This window comes from Pelecanus crispus, chromosome 5 (genome assembly GCF_030463565.1).
Source record: "Pelecanus crispus isolate bPelCri1 chromosome 5, bPelCri1.pri, whole genome shotgun sequence".
NCBI classification, from domain to species: Eukaryota; Metazoa; Chordata; class Aves; order Pelecaniformes; family Pelecanidae; genus Pelecanus; species Pelecanus crispus.
This window is the reverse complement of record NC_134647.1, coordinates 68,938,606-68,965,688: the sequence shown is the minus strand read 5'-3', so window position 1 is coordinate 68,965,688 and position 27,083 is coordinate 68,938,606. Positions and strand designations below refer to the sequence as shown.

Below are 27,083 nucleotides of genomic sequence, written 5' to 3'. Positions count from 1 at the left end.
TGTGTGCAAACATTTACAGCATAAAAAGCTTTGTCACCTGGGATACTTGCTGCTTCTGAAAATTCTGATGAAAGATAAAAACCAAGACAACTCCTTGCAATCAATTATGCACAGATAGTCCTCAGCGTATGTGCAATTCATAAAAATAATACTAAAAACATAACATGGATTTACATGCAGAAATGAAATACAGACATGGACAGAACACTAATCTTCTGATTGGTATCTTAAATCGACAGTCCCAGTCCTTTAAGCGAGGCTGGCTAAATAGTGCTTCCTTGAAAAAATTTCTAGCAGCCCTTTAACTGCCCTCGCTTACACAAGGGGAGCTGCAGAGACACAGACCCAGACCGTGTGAAGGTTACAGCAGGCTGCAGACAGGGAATAAGCCCCACAAGAAGCTGGATGCAAGTTTTCTTTCTGCGCAGGCAGAGATGATTAGCCCCCCATACATCAAAAAAGCACTCATGGTGCAAAGCAAGCCATTACTTGACAATCTGACTTTTCTTAAAAGAGGGACTGCAATACATGGTGGCAAGCCAGACATGAAGTGTAGCAGGTTCCCTTGCAGAATTTCCCCTATACACACCCCCCCCTGTACGTACACCGACCAGAGGCAAACTGCAATGATCACCCTCCCACATTAGCCACTAAATTCAGAAGTTGAAGATGTATTCAGGTTTCAGGCATGTATGAACATGCTATCGGCATCATCCTCACTAATACCAAATTCACACTTCAAGGTCTTTTCTATGTCTTTTTCACTCAGCTTTATGACAGTCAAGTCAAGGAATTCACATCGCAATATCAATCCTTTCATCAACTGTACACCCTCCAAAACCTGTAAAATATTTGTATTTCCACATGAGGATTTATTCCTGTTTTGTTCTAGCTGACATCCTTTTGTCACAGGTCTTACACATTTTTGCCTAGGTGAGCCCCAAAGAATATGCAGTGACTTAATGAGTAGATCAATTACTGTTCATAAGAAAAGATACTGTCTCTTTAAAGGTTATTTGAAGGTTGATTGCTATCTTATTGCTTATATCCTGCAAATCTATTCAGCCTTATGAATGAATTTGACCTTTTTATACTTACTGGGGAAAAAAAAAAAAAAAAAACCCAGAACAGAAGTTAATTTAGAGCTCTATAATACAACACTTTTTCCCAGAGAAATGAAAGGGCATTCAAATCGATACCTGCACAATAACACTCTGATGAATGTTTGCACCCAATTTTCTCATTTTGCTAACTTGAGATTGGGCATTTTGAATAGTTCTCAAAGAACATACTCTTTATGTGCTGTGAAGTATGTGGTATTGTGTCCAAACAATGCTAGAGGATAATCATTATAGGAGTATCACTGGGCCTGAAAAGGTCAGTTAGTTAGAAATGTCAGCTTTCAATGCAACTATGCTGGACCTTCCTATGTAAGGATCCAATTAAAGGGACATGCCAAGGTGCATGGAAACATCATGGTGACCCATAATAATAATAAGGTATTGTGGAAAAGCTTGATATTTTTCTTCAAAAGTAATGGATTAGCCTTTAGAATATCTTCTCTGTAGCCTTATTTTGACTTCGCAAATATCACTTATTCTACATGTATCCAAAAAAGGTCAATTTTTTTAAATGCAAAGGTGGGTATGAAACAGCCTTACTAAAAGTAAATATTTTGCAACTAAATGGAAAAAAAAATCTGGTTTCATTATTGGATCCGAAAAGTGTCATTTCAATAGATCTCAAAGCTGATATTTGAGATGGATATAGGTGGTGTTTGGGGACACAGATGGGGATAGGTCAGGGGACAGGCAGAAAGATCATGGTGGACTTATTCTCTTGGGACATGTTGTGAGTGAAGACTGTCTGCGCAGGGAAAAGACAGTGGGAACAGCAACACCGTTCAGTGAGTATGTAGTATCTGTGCAGTTGTCATTCCGGCAAATGGAGAGGTGTAAGTAAGAATTAGAAAGGTACTGATATGCACGAATAAGTAATTACAAGCAACAATATTACCTCTCCTTATCACAGCAAATGGAAATTCTTACAGCTCTTCACATACAGTGAAGATGAGGAATTGGATACAGTCAAATTTCCTAATTAGCCTCAGGACAGCTGAAACCAACCTAATGGCACAAAAAAAAAGTCCACGTTTTCTTTCTGCTCTCTGTTAGTTATTTCATCTTCCTACAGTTGCATCAAGTCTAGAACAAACTTCATCCTGTAGTTTTAGGGTTCAGCTAAGACTGACAACACTGGAATTTCAGTTGGAGCTGAGACTTCAGCATATATATTTTATTTGTATGGTAAAGAAATTCTTGTACTGTGGGTTCAAACAAACCATTTGGGGTCTATTGCCTTGCTCAGCAATGAGGTACTGCCCCTCCAAGTTATTTTACATTATTGTGGGCAAATGGGTGGGTTAACATCCAGTGTCTTAGTGATATGAGAAATAGTTCCATTCCTATCCATCACTGAGCATTAAAAGACTCAATTATTACTGGAAAGGTAAGCAATTTCTTTTCTCCACCACCTTTCCAAATAAAATAGCATGTGAAGCTTCACTAACAAACACGAACAGTAATTATGTTAGGCTGTTTAAAAACTCAGACGCTATCCCTTGACACATACTTAGACCAAAATCAATGTACTATTAATTAATAAGGACTAGCAAAAATAGTACCCAAGTTTTAGCAGCAAACAACTTTCTGTCACATTTTATTACTCTGTATCATTTTTAGTAATACCTGTCTTATAGCTTCATGACTTTCAGTTCACATTATTTTCATGCTTCAATTAGAAAGAAGTAGATAGCCAGACTATCCAGGAAGGTAATGGAAAAGTCTTGTAGGGGGGCTTAGTGCTGCAATTTATAGTTAAATGAAACTTTCAAATATACTATAAAACTTCTCCTTCCTTTAGGTAGTTTTACTTGAGATCTCATAAGCAGTAATATGTAGAAATGCAAAACTTAATCAGCTAAAAAATACAGCAAATCCTGCATATCACTTTATGCAATGCCAGGAGAGTAGAAATATATTTTCCTAACCAGAGGAAATTAACTAGGCAACAGTTCTATATCTATAATTTAAAGCAGTAAAATATGTATGGCAGAAACTAAAGCCACCTTAAAAGAATTCCGTGTAGCAGTGTATCACAAATTAATGAAATGGAGACATTTTTAGAGCATGCAGCACTGACGATATTAAAGAGGGGAGAATATTTCACCACATAGATCAGTCTGATAAATACTTTTAAAATAAAGCTTTTTTCGCTGTTTAAAAGTGTAAGAGCTTGAATATTAGGGGGAAGCACACACAAATTCATTAACATTTCTGATCAAATTCAATGCTGCTCCACAGAGATTAGGAATATCTTACTCCGTCTCTGCATGTAAACCTCTAATGTGGTCAGAGAAAAATGTGAGTAAATCAAAAGGCAGGAATTATGGAGTCAGCTCTTACTTTATTTCACCTAAAACAGAGCTGAAAGAAACTTAAAATACTTTATATTCCATGCTTTAGCCAAGCTGGGCACTATGGAATATTCAACTACCCCAGGTTTTTTAAATGCAATCAATTTACTGCTGCCAAATGCAGTAGGTTTATATACATCTGGGAAACATGCACCTACAGTGCTGATGAATTTCTCCTGACATTGGACTGATTTCAAGAGAATGTTATTTTAAATTGGCAGTAGAGAGACTGGTAGAGAAGGATAAAGCCCTGAGGATGGCTGAATCAAAGAGAATTTCAAAAGAATTTTTCTGATGGTTCTTGGATAATATCACATGTTAGCTATTTTCAAAGCCAATAGTTTCCAACACACTTCCATTTATGGTATCAATAATTAAAAAATACTTCAGTGGGAGATGAACTTACCTTACTGAGAAGAGAAATTGGAAATCTGTATTATTATCGTAAACACAGGAGATGCAAAAAGCTTTGTCTCCATGGAAAAGCTATGGAAACAGGGATATCTTATTTGCAACTATTGAGTGGTTACCACAAAATGTGATGTGATTGTATGGTGCGTGTTCAAAGCATTACTAGAACATGATCACGTATGAAATTAAGGGCAGATCCTCAGCTCCTTTGTGCAGCAAGGCCACATTAAACCACCTGAAGATTTGGTCCTAAAACCCAAAGTCAACTATAAGAAGTGTTAAGGAAATGTTTTGGATCAAATTCAGAGGTAAAACTAAGTTTAAAGAAGATTTAAATTACCAAAACTTAAACATCATTATGTGCCACTCCCTGCCAGCATGTCCCTGCCAGCTACTAATGAATTTTTAACATCTTTCCCCCACCCCACTGCACACATCAGCTCTGACTCCGGCACCCTGAACCATACAGCGCGTTACAGTCTAATTGTAACTCACATGTCAAGGGGCAAGAAGAAAGGAGTGTGGTGAGAGCATTGATAAATTTAACTTAACATTCCTCCAGCTACTCAGCAGTAAGGCAGAGCAGTGAACTCCCCTCCACATGTTACATGGGTGTCAGTTACTTCAAAGGAATATATTTGAGTGTGAGGAAGTCTGGCTTACTCCCAGCTTATGCATCATTTGTGTCTGGCTGTTTCTGGAGACCCACAGCAAAGCAAAGGCTCCCTCCAGTTTGGGGCACATCGTGGAGCTTTCCATAGCTGTTTCTTAGGGGCACTGGAACAGGTCAGCCCTGTATGTTGCAAATGAAATCTGGAGCTGGAGCTGCAGCTCTCACCTCCTGCATTTCTTCCTTTTCCTCTCCTTCCCCCCGCCCATTTTTTCCAGAGTGCCCTCAGTCCAAGTTAAGATTAATTATCTATACCTGTTCAGTTTAACATATAAATGTGCTTTTAAGTCAAGCACCTGGAGTACAGCAAGAGGCAGTGGTGGGTCACCCTCACAGCATGGGCTTGGCACAGTGCAGGCAGGGTGGGGATTCAGGGCACGAGGAACAAGCGCTGCTTCCTACCCATCGGTGATTCCTGGGGAATCATGCAACAGCCACGTCCACGGGAAACAGCACGACTGCCATGAGGTAACGTTAAGGTTTCTGTGATCCCAGAAACTCTTTTGAATGTTTTGACACTTGTGTCTCAACAGCCCTTTATTGACATTAATGGCATTATTTTACTTCACAATTAATTTCATTAATTGGCTGATAAATTTTTGGAATTTTTTTTTTAGTGGCACATGGGGAAGAGCTGTCGTAATACTTTGCAAGGGATCACCAAGCGATTCTTGGCTAAATGTACAAAAGCTGGTTCGAGAATTTCACACACACACACAAAAGAAAGATGATATTCGTCATGACAGAAGTGCAAATCACAGAGGTCACCTTTGGTTTTGAAGTTCTTTGTCTGTTCTTACAATTAAGCAATGAGGCTTTGGTGGCTGGTACGGCTTGTGAGACATGGAGGACTTTCATACTATAAATAAGGCTAAGTGACCTCCACCGCGAACGAAGGCTGCCTGCCTGCGGCAAGGTGGAGAACAGGAACAACTCCCAGAGGTTTAACAGCTGCAAATAAATAGCTTAGTCCCTAATTTGAATCAGTGAATTAAGGGATGACAATGATTATGGCTGATCTCAGCCATCATAAACAGTATCACGACTCTGTAAAAGCAGACTGTTGATGTCAGATCTTAGAGCTAGGACTCAAAGAATGAAATATTTAAAAGTTACGGTCTCCAAAGATAGATAAAAGCCTCAAGATTATGATTTATTTTATTTTATTTTTGTATTTGTAAGGCCCAAACTGGACCATTTAATCTACAGGTTGTCGTTTTCCAGTCCTACTAGAAATTGCCTAATTCTCTCAGTCTCTTTGAAAAATCTCAGCTTTAGGCTCTTAAGTAAGTTTGGCCTGATCCAGCAGCAGGCTTCTTTTGAAAATGCCTTTACTGAAAGCAAAACTGTAGACACTCAATTATATAATCATGGCAGAAATATTATTTTTTTTCCTATGTAGCCAATTATTATAGATTTTGGCTAAATATCAAAGGATAAAACTTGCATTTCAGAAAAAATTCACATTATGGAAAGGTGTTGTCCCCCCTTTTAGTGCAGTATGTCTACCTACACAGTTATTGAAAGCTGGTTTAGTATTTAGCTATTTTCATCCTTCCAACTAATTACTGTGTTGATTTAGTAGATTGCTGTATTAAACAGAGATCTGAAGCAATAACTACTTACTGTGATCACATCTATGCACAAACTCAACTTAGTCAACCCTTTCATTGTTCCAGTAAATACTGTATCTGAAACTATGAGGAAGGTATCATAAATTTGTTTTACGGAAAACTCTCATATTAGTTATTAGTTTATTCTGGTCCCCAACCCTCCTTTTCTCTTATTTAAAAAAAAAAAAAAAAAAAAAAAGGTCTGTGGACTTTGGTGCCCTTATCCAAGATCTGAACGTTTTTTATGATTAAGACCTTCAGAGATATTTTTCTTTTTCCTCTAGAAATAGGGAATGCTGAAGATACGCAAAATGAAAAATGTGCTACGTTTGTCCTTGAAGTTACAGTCAGAATAGTGACAATGGCTGTATCACACTGTATTGTTGCTTTTATCAGCAAGTGCCCTGAGCATACATTAACATAATTGCAAACTGCATGAAAAGTGAACATGCAAAAATGTGATGCAATTGCCAATAGCCTCAAACATCTGTCCCAACAAAGTGTTCCTCCTCCTTATTTTAATTCTTATTATTTTAACAAGGTTAGTGAAGGAGAAACCATGTCACAGATGATATCTACATTTAGAGTGTCAGAACAATTATCGATGCAAAATTGTTATCCAAGCAAATGTGTGTCACATTTTGTTCACTTCCCATAACACCTGTTCATTTCACTAACACATTATTCCCAGTTAAAGCCAGAACTCATTAGTCACAGTTAAAGCCAAACTGAAAGCTTAATACATACATACATCTGAAAAATTGAAAAAGTTAACCAAAAGGTACCACCATTCAAGCACAGTGTACATCTAAAGCTGGTGTGCAGCAAACTTCTTTAGCAGCTACTAGAAAGAATCCGAGCCAGACAAATAGCAATAAATTAAAAGCCACCCAGCCTTAAAAGCTGAGATCAAAGAGAAGCAGTATTCAAACAACCTGCATTTCAATCACGGTGCTGAGACCTTGGAAACTCACTATGCCAAAAAGCCCAACACTTTCCCAGTAAAACACACCTTGGTTTATCTCCATAGGCAAATGACAAAAGACATTATGAAGCAGATCATTTAGAGCATTTTAATTTTGCCTAAATATTTTCTGACCCTCTTTAGGGTTCTCCAGACCTAAGCCTGGACATGCTGTCTCCCACCATGCACACAGAGAGCCACCATCTCCTTACTCCCCGAACTGCTCACGTTTCCCACCAAGGAAAGTCAAACTTGCATTTTGGTGATACTTGAACACACATTGTGAATTCGAGGGCATCTGCCCTGCAGATATTCTGCTAACTGTAACCCCAAGAGGCTTAAAGAAATATCAGCACTCAAATTCATAGAGTAAAGGTCTGAAGAGGCAGCTCTGTGAATGGATAACTGCCCGGGGCTTTGCCAAGCACAATATAGCTGTCACTTGTTATTACGTGAAAGATTTTCTGGGGAACAGTGTTTTTCATTTTGCATGTCAGAGACGGGGGAAAAAAAGACATTTAGACAACCATCTCTTTAAGAAAAAGAAGAGAGCCGTGCGGCAGAGCTCACTTACCAGGGCTGGTTATTGTCAGGAGGTCAAGCTGCCGTTTCTGCTGAAAAACAAATTACAAAAGGAATTGTTAAAAGGGGACTAATTTTAGTGGGTCAGCTTAGACCTGCGAAGTAAGTGTTCTGACATTTATAGCAGAATTAATTACAGGTTACATGGCTTACAGTAACTCTTTTGGATGGGAACCACATGTACTTTATGAGGAAGAAAAAAACCCTTGCTCAGTCCTTTTAATGTGTTTTTATTTGCACTTATAAAGTGTTACTATTTCTTTTTTGGAACATATACTTGAAATGGATAGCTAGAAGCACAGATGGACCGATATATTTATAAAAGTGATTTCTGATTCCACAGGGAAGAAGACAAGGAACCAAGACAAGAAACTCTAAGTTCTTTATTCCTATCAATCACTGACTCATAGCCTGTATGTGATCAAACACAATTATATTGCCTTGGGGTGAACCTTTCAAAGACATGTGAGAGTATCTAGACAAACTCAAGACTGATAAAAAGAAAGCTTCTTTTCATGCTGAGTGCAGTCAGCCCATGGATCTCATTGCCACCAGATATCCCTCACCCCCAAAAGCTTGCCAGACTTGATCATCACTGGATATTTGTGCAGATAGCAAAATACAGGGAGTTGTTATGGTAAATAATCAAGTTTAAATAGAAGAGTGGTTTTTGGAAGGTCTGCAAACCTTCACAGGGCAAACCAACCTGTACTACGAGAAGGTTAGGAAAATATTTTGCCTAGAACAAGCTATCCCACCAATGCCTTGGTGATGGTGGAGTGTGTCTCATGTTCCCTTTCCCCTGTAACATGTAGCCAATGCTGTTGCCTACTCCATGTTCGCAGCCTTAGGTGATCTCCCCACCGTTGCTTCTCTGTGGCCTGCCACTGAAATCCACATGCTCCTGGACCATTATCATCCTTTTCCACCTTCCTGTGGGCTCAGAGCTCTCCATCACCAGCAGGGCTTTCCCCATCTCACGGACAGACTGTTACTGCCTCTTCATAGCACTTTCGTCTCCCTAACTTTGCCCAACATTAGTGTGTCTAGCTAGCATTGAAGATTATACTGTCCAGTTTAATTTCTCTTTCCTAATCTGCTCAATAATGTCTGTGTTACTTTCATTTATTGTCAGCCCTATTGATCTTTTTCTAATCTAATTCTCATCACTGCATTCACTGTATTCCCTGGGTGACAGCTGAAAGTCCTTGAGGAGGAAACATTGACTTGGTATTCCCTACCGTGAACGCTCTTCCTTGGAAATTATGGCCAATGAAACTCCTTTCCAAACCCATCATCTCTCTATAAGTAAAGCTTCACTGGCTAAAGTGTATGGACACAGCTGATCATTTACTGAATAAACTTGAGCTATATGCCCAACAGTGAATGTGGCCTGCTGGGAAGCTGAGTGGGGTGTCAGGCTGAAAAAATGCATTTTCTGAAACCTTCCTGGCCCTCAGTACCTTAACTCTTGTACAACACAAATCATATTTGTGAGAAAATCCATTTCTGCCTGCTTTCATAGGTACTACTTGTTCTCTTAACTCTGACAAGTCATTCTGAGTATGACCTTAGCGGTGTGCTTGATCACATTTGCTTTATTATCAAATACTAAGGCCAGCCTATGGCAAGCCTTTTTCCAGGTGTACCAGGGTAATTATAAAAGGGAGCAGAAGACCCTTCTGCTGCCTTGTGTCACCTCCACAAGAGCCATTCAGAAATGCTGTCCCTACTCTGCTGGGGCCTTCTCACCCCACCCTCCTTCCCCAGGGAGCAATAAAGCAAAGTAAGCAACAGTGTAAGCAAAAGATCCACCTCCCCAGGGTGAGCCATAAGACAGAACATCTCCTAATGAGCTAAATTTTATATAGATCCTGTGCCTTAATCCTGATTCTTATATACAAAGCTATAAAATGCCAGGGCTTAGCACCCACTGGGCCAAAAGCTTTCCTTACATTTCTCAGCACAACTGGAACTCCAAATACTGTATATTTAATGAACAGCCAGAGCAGAAAATATATATACAAAGCCTATACTCTGTGAAAGCTTCTCTACTGGGAAAAAAGGTGGAATATAAATATCCTGCGTGAAAGAAGGTTGCAAAATGTAGAGATTTGGAATAGAGAGAAAGGTATGTAGCCCAGCTGGCTCCTCATCCTGACTTGAGTCTATTAACTAGGGTAAAAATAAACATTAAATAAAAACCTAAATAGCTTAACTTGATACTGCTGGAAAACAAAAGCATATAGAATAGACTACGCAAAATGGGAAATAAAATTAAATTATTACAAGTTAAATGTTATTTGTAACTTTTTTCCTGTTTGGACGTTGCCTTCAAGCTGACCTTGGAAAAAACAAATTAACTCCAGATCCAGAAAGTCTTTGTGGATGTGTTGAACTTTAAGCACAAGTTATTTCACTGACTTCAAGTGGAGCAGCACTGATCTTTTGCATCTAACACCTAACTGCTGCAAGGGATTTGAAATGCCAACAGGTTTTTGGCACTGGCTCCACCCAAACACTCCAGGCTGGAGCACAGTGGTTACTACCTGACCAGTGCCCTGAGAGAGAAAAAATTTCTCTGCTCTGACCTTCAGCGGACCTTGAAGAGCTTTCTCTAATTTAGCTTGGCAAGAGAAGTTTGTGCACACTCACCCAAGCCCTGGAGAGGAGGAAACAGCAAAGTGCATTCCAGAATCGTGCATTTAAACATGCAAAAATGCCCTAATTATGGATCCAATCACTTTCCGGAAATTCAAGCCTGTTCTCAGATCTCAGGGGCTAGCTCTCTGCCATTTCCAGGGCTCAGCTGGATGCAAGCAGTCTAGTAACTAGATGGATTTTTTTAAAAAACATACACACTTATGAGTAGCTATAAAAGCAGCAGGATTTGAATTTAAAGAGAGAGACATTACAAGTGTCACAAAGATTAATAAAATAATTGCATCAGAAGTATCATGGCTGTGGGGCTTTATATATTCGCTTCTCCCTTCAGTGCTGAAAGATGCAAATTGCAGCTGTTGCCCCCCTCCAGCATGATCACCCTCTCCTTGTTTTGACAGATTTCTTGAAAGACTCATCTCACAAGATGTCTGTCTAATTTTTTTGTTCTGCCTTTAGTAATTTTCCACTTCTCAAACACCTGCCCCTGCAGAGATGCTTGGGACTATCCCAATCTTCAGGCAACCTACTGTCCCAAGAATTACTTACAACCTGAGCACTGAAATGTAATGACTGTCGTCTCTGGTCGGGCGAGAGATGACCGTTTCCCATATCGCTAAGGCTGGATTTCACCTACGTTGACAAAAAGGCATTCCATGAAAAACACTAGCATTATTTCTACAGCATCGGCCATAATTTATAAGAGGCAAACAGAAAGATTCCCTGTATCACCACATTATCTCTGTTGCTATAAACCTGTCCTACCCTTAAGGGGCAGCATCCTCATTTTCACTTTGCTGGCTATTTGAAAGCCCAAAGGCAGGGAGAGGCCATTGGTGATTCACACCGGCTTCCCACCTCCTGCAGTTTTCTATCGTTGGTACTATCCAGAGGCACAGTCCCTACAGTGTATTAGGGCTCTGCAGCAAACCTACAGCAGATCATGTTCACTTCCATAAAATTAACACAATCTTTAATTAATGCAATAAGCACTGATGAGTAATAAATCATATTAAAATACAAGGAAGGCAAATTTTTAATAAATTAAACATTGATTCACTCAATAAATATTAATCTACGAAGCATCAAGAATTCATTATATTTTAGAAAACCAGTTGAAAAACCTCGCTGGTGAGCTGGTCTGAAGTGTGCAGAATGGTCCCTGCTCACCCATAATATACACTTATTTTTAACTAATTCCTTAATTTATCAAGTTAAACAACTTGCCTGCAAGTGAGTCTGGATTATTATTCCACTGCAATATGCAATTTCCTCAACACAGATTCTAACTCACCCCTCAGATCCTTTCCTAAATTTTTCTTAGTAACTCCCTTTCTGAGTACTTCCTTTCTCTTTCTTGATGTTGGTGGTCTTTAAAATATTTGCTGACTGGTGTCATTTAATTTTCACCTCAATTAACTCAGCGAGAGTTGCAAAACTAGAAAAAAAAATTGTAGGGGGGTGTAAATTAACTCATTCATTTAAGTTAACTTATCTACAAGATGTTCTTTCACACTTTGGTCTCTGCAGAGTTCCTCCAACCTTTTATATAGATGTGGGATGTGCTGCACTTGCTTTGACTCTTATCTACAGATTAGCAAAAGAGAAGCAAAAAAAGCCAGATGCAAAGATGCCCCATGAGACTGATATGGAGCTGTTTCTGTAGCAACCGACGATTTTCTTCTCATGTAAGAATGAGCCTAGTCATATCTAATTCTGAATGTATCTGGGCCTCACTTGCCAGCCAAAGCTGTGTCAAGTATAAAGTCAATATAGTCAGAAAAAGTGATAAAAAAAAAGCAATTATAAAGTCATCTTCCTACTCCTACACTCCTCTTCCAGCCAGGATCTGAAAGATATCCTTACCCCTGCCTTCTGTCCCAGCACATCATCTCCAAGCCCCCAACATCCAGCAGAGCTGGTAAGGAGAGATGGAGGTGGCAGCCAGCCACCCAGGTATCGCATGCATGAGGCTGCTGTGCTGGAAGCTCCTTCAGCAGTCCCATGCACCCACGTTCCAGGAGACAGCGTGCTCTGGCAGGGGTTTCTCTAGACCACAAATGCATACCTGCCTTGCTCTGAGTCTCCATACAAAACTCCTAAGCCCAGAGCTGAGATCAACTTCAGCTTTAGAAAGTTCTTGTTGAGTTTGTGCCATTTCACTGCCTTCACTCTGTGGGAAGTATTTTCTGCAGCTATGAACCCAAAAGCAGGCTGCCCATCTCATTAACATCTCCTGCCATAGCCCACCCACATGAAGCTAGAATTGACCCTCTGGGACCATAGGAGGACTTTGTCTTCCTAAATGTATTTTACCCAGCCTGGTCTCTGCTATTGATCTCTTCTATCTAATTTTAATGTGGTTTGTACAGGTGACTCTCCCTACCATCTTCAACCTACTGTGCAATTCAGAGTTTTGGGTTGTTTTTTTTTTTCCCCCTGGAAGCTTTGCCACAAGTTGTTACTAATTGTGCCTTTTCCTTCTAAATTAGTGCTTCTCTTCTATAAACTGACTGTGTTGACATAAGAGTAATTGAAACCAGTGCATCTTCTTACAAAATAAAACTGAGTATGTATTGAAGGGTGAATTTCACATTTCTATGGCCTTTATTATTGCCACACCCTGTAATGTCAATGCTTTTGAAAGCTATCCTCTAACATTATATTATGAAAGAACCCAAAAGTTCAGAAAAAGAGCAGAGATCCAAAGTGTGCAGCTTGGCACAGTGTGGATGGCACAACACAGCTGCCCACAAGCACCACCATAAGTATCCTTGCTTTTGCACTGGAGGGGTTTACAGTAGAGGGGAGGAGGGAGAAGGTGCAGAGAGGGAGAGGTTAAAGGCTGTGTCCCATCCTTTCACATTGCTACCCGACAGATGACAAGCTGTGCATCTCTGTGTGTTATGCTCCTACGCAAAAGATGCTTCTGTGATAGAGGAGTGTAAACCTTATTTTAGTTGTTTGTTGTTGGACAGTTTAAGAAATATTGAGGGCTAATCAATATCTGCAAAAACTTTCTAATGAAGGCTTAGGTAAAGGAAGGTGTTAGAAAAAAGTAAATATAACTCAATGAGCATTTCACAGAATCATAGAATGCTTTGGGTTGGAAGGGGCCTTTAGAGGTCATCTAGCCCAATCCCCCTGCCATGAGCAGGGACAGCTTTAACCAGATCAGGTTGCTCAGAGCCCCATCCAACCTGACCTTGAACGTTTCCAGGGATGGGGCCTCCACTACCTCTCTGGGCAACCTGTTCCAGTGCTTGGCCACCCTCATTGTAAAAAATGTCTTCCTTATATCCAGCCTAAATCTATTCTTTCTTAGTTTAAATCCATTATTCCTTGTTCTGTCACAACAGGCCTTGCTAAAAAGATTGTCCCCATCTTTCCTATAGGCCCCCTTTAAGTACTGAAAGGCCGCAATAAGGTCTCCTTGCAGCTTTCTCTTCTCCAGAGATTTCACATCTGTCTAGTTTCTCAAATGCAAGTTTTGCTACTTGTACCCTCCTTCCCTTCAGAGTGCAAGACTTATCTCCAAAGAGAAACTCTTGATTTAAGTAATGACCCCAATAAGCTACTAATTCAAATCCTGTTAAAATGGATAACTTGATGATTTAAAGCTGCTTTTTTTTTTAATCACATTATACCAAGCACTAATCTTTTCTTTCCATCCTGAAATCACAGGCTTTTGTTCATATAATGAAGCAAGATCTCACATTTTGCACTTCCTTTATGATTAGCTGCTAAAGTTTCCTGGTACAATGAAAAAACGAACCAGTCAGCTTGTTGACACTTGGCTGGGATTTTAGTAAATTGCATCTGCTGTAGCCTACTATGTGGAATCAATTATTGATAATAAAGGTGTGGGAGAACATTTATAAAGTGGTTTGGGATATGTTATTGCTCACGCTAAGAGCTGTAAGGAGCAGTTTAAACCATTTTAACAGTGACCTCTACAGACATTTGATAGTTGCAATATTTGGTAACTCGATTCTGGTTTAGAATCAAAACCAAGTCCAAATGATGAAAGGCAGCACCAAACCATTAAGCTACTTTACTCATCCTTCCAGTTCATATATTATTCTACTTAATATCTGACACCTGCATCTTTCTTTCCCAAAACCTAAGTGCCAAGGATACATGGTACTTTCTTATTTTTCAGAAACACTGCCAAACAAGTAGCTAAGACCTCTCCTTCTCCCCCCTTCGACTAATTATCTCAAGAACAAAACAGTTATGCATAATGTTCTTACAATCCTGTTGTGTTCAAAAGCTATTCAGAAAGAACATTAATACAATGAAGGTTAAGGAAAGATTGAAAAGCCATGAGAGGTATCTTTGGGCACACATACAGACACTGCGTACTACCTAGGGCAGTAGTAGTAGATCACAGCCCCAAAGCCTTGGTGAGCAGATTACTACCAAAAGCAATAGATCACTGCCCAAAGGAATAGCCACAGGAGGCTGGGCAACCTGAGCAGCTGCACAGCTGAGGCCATTTGCAATGTGCACGCTCAGTTTTATTTGTCACACAAATTCACAGTCTGTTCCACATATTCTTGAGTGACATCTAATGGTGCTTTGTCTATAGGTTGCCATATTTACATATAGAGCAGTCATAAAGATAGTATGCAGATTCTTACTGAACCACTAGGAACAAAAAAAAAAGCCCATCAGTTCACTATAAATATTTACAATCACAACAAGAAGTCGTTAAGACTATCTTGTCTCTGGAAGGAAGGAGGGGAGGAATGAACTGCTTTGGAATGAACTGTTCAAAAGTTCCAGTTAACTTTGCCAATGAGAGTTATGATGACAGAAAGCCTCTTAAGTTTTCTGTCCTGCATCTGTAAAATAACAAGCATCCTTATGCACTCAGTGAAGCAACGCAAAGGTAGATTTGTAGCAACTTTATGGTTTGATGATGTATACTATGCATATACAGTGCATCTTCTCAGATGTGCATGTAAAAGGACATCCTTGATTAGTTAATAACAGTCTCTTTTTAACCCAAGCCAAAATACGGCAAGCAAATCCAATCACTTTATTGAACCCAATGGGCAAATTTGACTCAGACCTCACAATTTCATAGGCTTCTATTCTCCTTGTTAATTTAAGCCTGAAATGCTGAGACAAATTAATGCACAGATAGCCAGTGCTCTAGTCGCTCTGCAGCCTGCGTGGAGTATGTGGGTATATGGAGTATATACACAAACACTGGTATTTCTGCCCCAGTAAATACTGGGGAAAAAGAATGGATGATATAGCCAATACCTTGTCTGTGCTTTGTTCTGCTCTTCCCCAAAAGCTTTGGGCCTACAAGAAATGAAAGAAGAGAACAAGGCCCATTTCTCCATGGTCGGACCCCCACATCCAGGTTGGAATCAAGCCTCCTTGTAGTTCCACTAAGAAAAAGGTGGCTGTGGCTATGTGCAAGTTTTAAATGAAGCATATGTACTTACACAGCAAGGGTTTGGGATCTACTCATTCCACGATTTAACTCAGCATTTTAAAGGGTTTGTTTTGGTAACAAACCACCATGCAGGTTTTTCATAGTTTGGTGTATTATTATGTAAATTGCAGAGCCGTGGTTAGAATCCTGTGCTTGTGACATCAAATACTTAATGCCTATAGAGATTACTGTAATGCCACAAACAGCGGATTATGTCTTAAAGTACATACTAAGCAGCAGGAGCTAACAAACTCTTCTCTTTAAATTTTATTTATTTTGAAAAAAAGAGTAAACAAGGGCAGGAAAAACTGTACAGACCACACACGGTGCCATTAACAAACAAAATCTATACATGATGCAGATCACTTTAGGCATTGCACATCCATTCTTTAGTTGTGAATTCCTGTCTTACATTAAGTCTTACGAAGGAAAGGAGCAGCATTAGTGAAAGCAATTATGAACTTTGAAAGTCCACCATTTGTTGGGGGGGTAAGCAAGTGTGTTCAATGCATGTTTAATTAGAAACAAAGTATATCTACCTATACCAGTAATGGGATATTGACTAACTAGCCATTGTTTATGGGCTGTTTTAGATAACAGACAAGACAGATTAACCCCCAACATATGCAATTTTAAAACTAAATATGCAGCTGTATGAGCCTGTGATCACACAATAAGGGAGGCACAAATCCAGAGCTTTACATCCCTGCTCTGCCCCATTTGGACCCTGAGATTGAACTTCAGCTGCTTACATCCAGCTATGAGCGTTCTGACCAGCAGATTATTTCTCCCAAACCTTCTTTTGCTGTGTATAACTAACTAAATATTTATTGAAACTGGGACCTAAGTTCCAACATCCACATCTGACTAGCTTAGCTATCAGCTAGTAGCAGTTGTCCTGCTCACTCCATGTCAACTAATACTAAATTTAACGAACTGTCATCACGCCAGAATAGCCAGCACACTGGTGGTGGGAAGGCTGACTTGGGTTCAAAGAAAATACTGTTTTGAAAAAAATGTAATTCTATGAAAAAAGAAAAAAAACAACACAGAACTCTGAGGGAGTTACTGGGAAGTTTTCTGAAACACAAAAAAATTTTACTAGCAGAGTCCTTCTTTGTAAGAAGTTAAATACCTTCTTGTTTGGGGAGCAGCATGTGTTTGCACTCAGTTTGGCTCCTGCTCTGTATTAGAATTCTGCTCAGGGCAGCACTTAACTGGAAAACAAAGCTCTGAATTACAGCACTGACACGATCCACTTCCTAATACACCCGAGCCCAGTCAAAAGAAACACGGCTTTGATAAACTTTTAAGAAACAGGACTCCTGTGGTTTCACGCCATAAGGACAGCAATACAAATAGAAGGAAGAAAAAGATGTATAAAAGATGCAACATGAGTAAATTCCTTCCGAATATAAAATTTCCCCCAAATTATTGCATTCTCATGCATAAAACTTATGAATTATATGTTTAAAAGTCCCTCTGATTCAGCAACAGAGTGAAAATAAACATGAGAGAACACAACTTCTCTTGTTGCCATTTTCTCTGACTTCCTAGAGCCTAAACCCCTCCCCATCCAAGAGCTCCCTGGCTTTACTTCTGATTTTGGGGGAATTATCTGGGTGCATTTATCTCAGGTGTTATTTTCTCTTACGGTGTTGGAGTTTGCCCGAGATGCAGGAGAGCTGTGTGAGAACACAGCACAACAATTTCCAGATCATAGTCCCAGTAGTTGAAGGTATTCTGCAAACACTGAAAATATATTCCCTTTCCACTCAAAGGTGGCAATATTTAAAGGCAACCGAGTGACTCGTGTACAATGGTAATGCATGCCATTTTATTTAGAAGCCTCAATAATAGGTTGTATTTCTGGTATCTCACATTCAAACATCTCAGAAAATTAAACATTCAACAGAACATGTTTCAGCTCTACAAGAAAGCTGGACTTCTTGCCTGTAAGCCCAAGTAGCTGGGCTTTCTGTATAACAAAAAGCAGGGTAAATGTTGGGAGAACTTTATGACTGCAAAATGGTGTGCATGAGATCTACAAGCTATATCATCTCCAGAATCTTTCTATAGTGATTTCCATTTGCGCCATCACTGTTCAAATTCAGAGCTACCAGTCTCACATGTACATCTCCATGCATCCAAGCATTCAAAAGGAAAAAGGCAGAGCTCATTCTGTTTTGAAAGTTAGTTTTGCACTTACATTACTATAATTGTATATATGTACAATATATGTCCAGTCACAAGTGGAGTCCCTCAGGGGTCCGTACTGGGACTGGTGCTATTTAACATAGAATCAGAGAATCATAGAATCATAGAATGCTTTGGGTTGGAAGGGACATCTTCATCAGTGACATAGACAGTGGGATCGAGTGCACCCTCAGCAAGTTTGCAGATGACACCAAGCTGAGTGGTGCGGTTGACACGCCAGGAGGACGAGATGTCATCCAAAGGGACCTGGACAAGCTAGAGAGGTGGGTCTCTGTGAACCTCATGAGGTTCAACAAGGCCAAGTGCAAGGTCCTGCACCTGGGACAGGGCAACCCCTGATATCAATACAGGCTGGGGGATGAAGGGATTGAGAGCAGCCCTGCAGAGAAGGACTTGGGGGTACTGGTGGATGAAAAGCTGGACATGAGCTGGCAATGTGCGCTTGCAGCCCAGAAAGCCAACCAAATCCTGGGCTGCATCAAAAGAAGTGTGGCCAGCAGGTCGAGGGAGGTGATTCTGCCCCTCTACTCTGCTCTGGTGAGACCTCATCTGGCGTACTGCATCCAGCTCTGGGACCCTCAGCACAAGACGGACATGGACCTGTTGGAGCGGGTCCGGAAGAGGGCCACAAAAATGATCTGAGGGCTGGAGCACCTCTCCTACGAGGCCAGGCTGAGAGAGTTGGGATTGTTCAGCCTGGAGAAGAGAAGGCTGCGAGGAGACCTTATTGCGGCCTTCCAGTACTTAAAGGGGGCCTACAGGAAGGATGTGGAGAATCTTTTTAGCAAGGCCTGTTGTGACAGAACAAGGAATAATGGATTTAAACTAAAGAAGAATAGATTTAGACTAGACATAAGAAAGAAATTTTTTACAATGAGGGTGGCCAAGCACTGGAACAGGTTGCGCAGAGAGGTGGTGGAGGCCCCATCCCTGGCAACATTCAAGGTCAGGTTGGACGGGGCTCTGAGCAACCTGATCTGGTTAAAGCTGTCCCTGCTCATGGCAGGGGGGTTGGGCTAGATGACCTCTAAAGGTCCCTTCCAACTCAAAGCATTCTATGATTCTATGTACATACATAAATATATTGCATATATGTATATATAGCCACAGACACATATAAACATTCATGTATGTATATGCAGGTGTGTATATATCAAGGTGTGCCTATTGACTTCTGCATTGTACAGAGAAGAATAAACAGTTATAAAACCGTATACACGTGCCATACTTACAGGAAAGGAATTGGTATAGGCTATGTATTGTAGATACAAAAGAAGAACCTAGGAAATACTCAAAATTATCACACCTATCCAAGACCAAGCTAGTGTTTTGTCACCAATAGAAACATGGCAGGACACACATTTCCTAGTTAAAGCAACATCTCTCTAAAGGAGCCAAAGGAAATCGGTGTGAGGCGAGTCAATGGAACTGATTTCCAATGCCCCAGACTGGATGATTTCATTTTTCAGTCTTCAGCTCTAAATTCACTGGCCCTCCACTCCCGTCACATTCACTTTTCCTCTCTCTTTCCCTGTTTCCTCATTTCTTCCATCCAGCAGAAGTGCTATAGCCCAGTTTCATCAGCATTTTCAAACTGCTAATATTATGGGAAAGTAAACCAATAAGATAGGAAATATCTGATTCCAAAGACTTGCACAACAACTGGACAAAATCAGTATTTTTTCTTTCGCAGCAAGGGGGCAACTAAGTCCACCCCTCCAAGTTCTGCTCTGTCTGTTGAGGCAGCATTACAGCCAAAGACTTTTCTGCAATAGGGACAGGTAGGAAGGAGGGGGTAAATAACTGTGTTTTCACATTCAATTTAGGAGGAACTTTATCTGAAAATCTTTCCCCCTCCATACTGTGCAAAGTTCCTTGTTTATAAGTCAAGACAACGTGATCAAAATAATAGTGAAAAGTTAAATTAGAATCTAGTACGTATGGACAAATATATAAATTTATATGTCTGAGTATTGTGGTCTCATCTAATTTCAAGCTTTTCATCTAATTTCAGTTTGAGTCTGTTTCCTTTCACAATCCATGACAGTGAGTTAGTTTTTGTATTGCTCAAAAAAATCAATTTTTTTTCCAAACCAGACCACTGCTTGTCACATTCACTAAACAAATGATTCAGAGCATCCCAGTCTTCATTCTTCTAAGAACTGCATATTTAATTACAGCCCGTGAAAGCACTGTCTGGAGAAGTCAAATGGCAGCAATGAGCGTGAGCTATCCCGGAGGTAAAAAGAACAATCTTACTTTCCAAACAGACCCAATGCTTTTTCATGCATTTCTGAAGCAATTTTGTTGTAGTTTTCTATGGCACATGCTAATGTCATTACTAAATCCCTATATTGGAACATCTTGAGCCACAGAACTTGGAACAAGGTCCACTCAGGCTGCAACCCATATCAAAACTCCCCAAGACTAACAGGGCAGCATTGGGACACCTTACAGCCACTTCCAGGGTCACTCTGCCTTTGTACACTATCTAGTGTAATTCATGTTTAATCTATGTGTGGTTAGAATTATTAAAAAAAAACAATAAAGTGGAGGCTATCGGAACCAAGGTGCCATTTAGCCCTGTACATCCAAATTTGAACATTTTAATCTCACTTTGGAAATTTGGCATTTTAGCCCAAAGCCTTCACCCAGGTGCTTTAAACTGTGAAAACCATTCCAGAGGCATTTTTACTCACAACAGTTGAAGAGAGCTATGTATGTTGTGTATAATATGTCATGTTATATTAAAGGAGAAAATAAAAGTTTGGTTCATCAGAATCACCGAGCTGAGTTAGGTTGCCTGAGAGCAGCCTTGAATGGAGATCTTGCATAAGAAAATGAAGCCACCCAGATATTACTATTTTGTTCCTCTCTCCAGTCCATGTCAGTTTATTCTGAGTAATAAAATAGGGAATAATATTTGTCCCGTACACTGAACATAGATAAGAGGTCTGAAATCCTCTTTTCATTAGCCTCATTGCTAACTGTTTCAAATTATCACTCTTTTGCAGGTGTTCTATAAGCAATTCATTGGGGACCTGCTACCTGATATATATCTCATAGTGGTTAAAAAAACACAGAACAAATGCTTGTGAAAAATCTGTGTGGTGACTGACAAATATGAGCCTGTTTTGAGAAGCACCCAAAGCACAGGGAATTTGTTGGAACAGAGAAGGGAACCAGATACCCTATTAACCAATTTTTACATGAAACTGCTGATTTTCCCTCACAAATGGGCAGTCACTTCAGGGTTCAGTCCAACCAAAGGCTGAGTTTCCCCAGTCCCCCTTGCTGAGATAGTCACTGAAGACAGACCATGTCTCCCCAAATCAGGTATCCAGAAGACAAAAGTTTTGATTTACTCATCTACCTGTAACAAACATTTAACCAAGAATGTAGTAACTATGTCATGGAGCTACTGCAAAGCAGTTGTTCTTTGGCCTACACAGAAAATATATTTATCTGGATAATTTGAAATGTGGATGTTTACCTACGATTTGTGAGTCACTCTGAAACTTCCAGATTTCAGAAAAATACAGTTCTGCATTTAAACCGCTTCCTTTGGCCTTATTTATGTTCTTCATTTATTAGAAGAAAGCCAAGAGGTTTCCAAACATTCATTGAATATTAGCCTTAAAAATTAGTTATCTAGACGTTAACAACAACATTTACACACTGTGTTTGAAAAAAATTTTGCTTCCCCAAAGAGTACATATTTTTTAGTGAGCAAAAGAGCTCTGGTATGTCAAGAGTAACTCATGAGGAAGTATCAGTCCATCATTTCAAACCAATTTCACAGTTGCAGGAAAGGTGAACAAAGTTTCCATAGGTGAACATGTGAGGAAAATTTATCCTTGTTCTTACCGTGAACTCAATTGTGTCAGACAGCTATATTTCAGGATTTTTTTCTTTTTTAAAAGACCAACACAAATGTAAATGTTCCAATTTATACTGGCAAAATTAGGTGTCAGATTCATTCCTGTTCCCAGTGAGCTTGAATTTTTCTTTTGGGCACTGAAGACAGAGAACATTTTTTCTTTTGAAATGTAGCTCCCTCCGCTGCCGTCCTCCAGGTTCAGGTTGCAGAGGAGATGCGGGGCTCGTGCAGGAGCACAGCCACCCTTGCCCTCACCAGTGCCAGCCTCCGCAGAGGCAGACAGGCGTTAGCAGGCAGCTAGTTTATTCCCTACAGACCACTCCAGAAGAGTGTCTCTCTAATGTGTTAGCCATCAGATACACATCTGTAGTCATTTACAATTGGAAAAAATATGAGAGCTCAAGTCTTTTTATATCCCCAAATAAACAGACAAACCAGTTCAGACAATACAATAGAATTACTATTATCAAATGAGCTTTTTAATGAAGTCTGAATAGATTTCCAGCCCACATGATCAGAAAACTAAGTAAAATCATTGGGGATTACTGCTAAAAAGACCCCGGGGTGGGGGGGGTGGGGGGGGTCGGAAGGAGGTTTAAAGATGATCTTAGGGAAACAAAGGCACATTATATACTAGGAGCTGGCAAAGCATTTCACACAAAAGGAGCAGAGGCAAAGAAAGTGTTAAGAGAAGACCTGAAGATAAAAAGGTGCCACTAGGAAGATGGATTTGGAGGAGATTACATAGAAATAAGACAAAACTTTTCTTAAAAACAAATAAGCAAACAAACCAGCTCACCCAGCCCTCTGATCAGCAAAGAAATCAGAACTGTCAGCTTTCATCTGCCTCGTACAATAAACCTAAACTCAAAAAAATAGTTAAGTTTTGATTCAAGCCACACAAAGCTAATTTTTACTGGCCACAACTTTTCCTAACTGAGTGTTTTGGACTCTGGGGAACATGAGATTTTCTAGGTTGGGGAGTGTTTTCGTATTGCTACTGTGTCAACTTTGAATTATGCACAGATTTTTAAATACGGAACTGTTCCTCTACTTATGATGACAGGCACATTCACATCATATAAAATTGGGAATGGGGAGAACTAAACAAAGCCAGTGAGTTCTGAATTGATCACCTAAAACATCTGCTGTATTGCTTAGGAATTGCAGCACATATGGTATATAGGAGCATCCAATATTTGGAGGCACACTACCTATGCAGAACATCCATAAAATGTCAGAAACACCCATTTTGGCCATTTCAGTCTTAACTCTGAATGTTCTTCCTTTAAATAAAATGCATAAAATTATTTTTGGGTTGATTTTTCTGTTTTATCATGTAGTGTGATTGCAATCAACTTAGCTCCTGCCCTAAGTCTCCCGTATGTTTCTGTACAGCACTGAGAATACTAATAGTATTCAAAAAGACAACAAGAACATAATGGAAAAGAGAAAAAAAAGCTGTCATTTAAATGTGATCCTTCCTATCTCAACCAATCTACTCCTTGCATTTATTCTGAATCTTACCGCTATTACAGTACAATAATCACATAGCAATCTTCACACAACACCTATTCACAACAAATCATCAATATGCATTTCTGAACTGGATTTTTACTCTGATGCAACAATCCTGCTATATAGAGTTCCAGCTCTTGCCAAGAGGTAGGATGTGACGTTTTCAAGAACAGCTGACCTGGGAGTGAATTAGGCATCCATGTATTTGGGTCAACATATTTTTGAGAATCTGGTCCTAAGCATCAAAATCTCTCTAAAACAGGTCACCAAGGAGCCTCTGAATTTGCATTTTAAAATAGTAAGTCAAAATATCTCAAATGATCAAATAAAAGTATTTTTTAATTCTTACTGTCCAATTATTGGCTTTGAACTCCCATGAAGTTAAGCTATTTTGTAAGTTTGTCTTTGATTTGGGGGAGATAAGAAATGCTGGACTGTCATATCCACTCAGACTACATCCCAATGGAAAAGAGAGCTCTGTGCAAAACAGGAAATACCAAATGGGGTATTGGAGCTGTAGAGTCATAGAAGCCATTAGATTGAAAAGAAATTCTTCAAAAGGGAACTAGTCTAGGGAACAGTACAGGTTCAGAAAAGATGGCAAAGATCAGCTAAAATACTTGTAATTTCTCTTGGCCAGAGTTTCCTTTAACCAGTTCAAGCTCAGAAAGAGGTAAGGGTGAACGATGAATCAACACTTACAGAGTCTCTCTGGTAAACTTATTATTTGTTGCAGTCTCCATTGCAGAGCCCGAGACAAAGGCTTTCCCCCTAAAGATAAACACTAATAAAAGTGCCTGTACTTTCTCACTGCTTTGAACCTAATCCACTGGTAAAAATCAGTAAAGGGTTGCATAATTCTCTAAAGTCTCTACAAATTTATTGAATTACTCCCTACAAGCGATTACAAATAAACCCAGCACTAATTTACCCCTTACATCATCAGACAAAGTAGAAAGATCCTACTCATCCTTCTTAGACACTGTCTTTCAGAAGACAAAAAAAAAAAAAAAAATCTGGGATGGCTAAGAGGTGAATTGGGTACCAGTTTTGATAATTCCAGCTTACATAAACAGAAGGCAGCATGGAACAAAAATTACAACACACAGAATTATGTATCATTTAAAAGATAGTTCAGTGCCCAACCAGTATTGTCCAGTTTGACAGGATCATTATTTCTAACACTGGAATGCTAAAATATGGTATTTAATGAAACCACATCATGTGCTTAATAATAGCCAGCTGTATAAATCTGAAAATGAAAAGCTTATTTTCTTTCTTTGTGACCCAAGGTCATCGTGAACCTGAAGAGGGCAAAACTCACAGCCCACATTATCCATGCCACAAACTTGTTTTCTTCTAAACCAAAAAGGCCCCAAGTTTTCTAAGAAAATAAAAAGCTCTGATTTTTTTTTTTTTTTTAAGGGCAGATCACAAAAGCAAAAACATCACCAAGAGCATATATAATTCTGTGAGGGCTCCCTCTTTTGGCAACCAAAAAAAAAGCTTGACAGATCATCACTGTAAGGCTTGTCACAAGGGATTCTTTGTTTTCAGGCCTACAAACCTCAACATCGATAACAGACTGACCTTATTGCATTTTATCTTTTAGGGAGGACCTCATCTGCACAAAAGTCTTCACTGACCAATACAAAGGAAGCTGCTGCTCTTGCATTTTGGTGTTACTTATACTGTCCTTTGATTCTCAGAGAAAGAAAAACCACTCAGAATTCCACATTTCCCCCCAAGATCTTGCTGGGAGCTAAGAACTATGGGGCTGGCCAGGAGCAGCCAGAAACAGAGGCAATTTGGTATTGGCTGGGATAAAAATCACAGGATTAGTCAAGAGAATAGGTCACAGAGGACAGGCCAAAGAACAAGGGTGAAGAATGGCTTTTTACTGATTAGTCCTTTCCTGGGAATGTGCCAGAAAGTACAGAGGGTCCCCAAGAAATTTCCTTTTAATACTCAGGCCAAGTTACGCTGTGTAGCTTTTCCATGGAAGCTCAGGGTTAGAGTTAAGCTGCCAAATGGAAAAACATCTAGAAACTTTTTATGACTATTGGAATTGCTGGTATAAAAGCTTTTACCTGGATGCAGGGTGTCTAAGAGGTGCTGATTGCTTGGGAAGGAGAACTGTCCTGAATGTGGGTTGCATTAGCAAACTCACTACACCTGACTTCTCAGTTGACCAGGGGCTGCGATTTCCGAGGGGAATCTGTTCACCTGAGTTGTTACTACATTTCTGAGTAAAATGGAGTTTGGGGTCAGTAAGCTGATCCTACAAGTGGTTCAAGGCAAGTTCTTTAGAATTTACCTGTACTAAAAACCTAGACCTATTAATATTAATTTGGCCTTGGATAGGAAAGAGTAAAAGGCTTTGGTTAACTTTTTCCCTTTTCTTGCCTGTAATTTACATCAGCTGATACTCTGAAACTCTGATTCTATACCATGGGAGCTTTTTAGCAGTTTTTGTTAAGGGTTATTGAAATTTAAAAGTTCATTATGTTACAACTCTCTCATCTAGACCTCAAAGGCTTTTGCATTACTGCTGTCTTGTGGGGAAACTAAGCAAGGGGGTACTGGTTAAATGAACTCAGGGAGAGCTCCTTATAAACATTACAGGTATTACGGGGTCTTTCAGTTTAACTACCCTGTCTACAAAAAGGCAGATTATTCTGGATTTACATACATAAAGAGAATATCATGCTAACTTTTTATTAAAAATTAAAATCTTTTGAGTCACAACAGAAATCAATATACCACAATTTGAGTGATGTAGAATGATGATTCTGTGGTTAAGTAATTGAAACGGGAATTGAGTAATCTGTCATTCTCCCTGCTCTGGGCAAGTTAGCTCTAAATGTCTTAAGCACTGCATTGTAGGCTCCTAAAAGAGTTAGACATCAGGTTTTCAAAAGCAATTCCAGCAAGTAAGACATTTTGGGTACATACCTAAACACAAGTCTGATTTTTCCATTTTGCACACCCTGGAAGTCTGGCCTTTTTCAACATCTCAGGCTGAGAAATGAGATGGTTAAAACAGCTGACCTTAACAGCTAGTACAGTAAGAATTAAAGGTATGTCCACATGATCAGGTACAGTCTAGCGTTGCCCACCTCTAAGCTTGCAGGTGAGAACTGACCGTGGTTGTAAAATCATTCAGTAATGTGAGCATGGGAAGTAGCTGCTAACAGATCTATAAAATGTGCAGAACAGTGCTGAACTGAGCGAGTCCCTCTAGCTTAGAGCAACGCTAGACCTATCTGCAACTGACTTTGTAAAAGCATCCTAAGAAGTCTGAAACCTTAAATCACTTTTGAAAATGTGACTAAACTTCCTGAAGTACTTATGTATTGCTCTGCATAGTGTTGTGGAGGTCAAGCCCTAAATTCAAGAAATCTTCTGAAAACTGAACCACGCAGCTCAGCAGAAAGGGTGTTATACTTCCTTTCTTTTGTTCTTTTCCTCTGTTACCAACATAGGTTTGTTCTTGCCGGGATAACATCTTGCAGTGTTGAGATGTTCAACCAAGTTTTTGGTGCTCAGATTGTTCTTCGCTGTGTGTATATACATAATTACATACATCACTGCTTGTTTATACTGTGGCATAAATCAGTGGTGAGGTGGTCACAGATGG

The 27,083-nt window shown here is 39.7% G+C and overlaps 1 protein-coding gene across 1 annotated transcript in view; it reads right to left on the bottom strand.

Moving 5' to 3' along the window:
- The window catches only part of AGBL4 (AGBL carboxypeptidase 4), a 970,183-nt gene that overhangs the window by 436,574 nt on the left and 506,526 nt on the right, over nt 1-27,083 (bottom strand). The window contains exon 7 of the mRNA XM_075711223.1: nt 7,708-7,747. Coding sequence (XP_075567338.1) covers nt 7,708-7,747 — 40 coding nt within the window. The remainder of the gene's footprint in view (nt 1-7,707; nt 7,748-27,083) is intronic.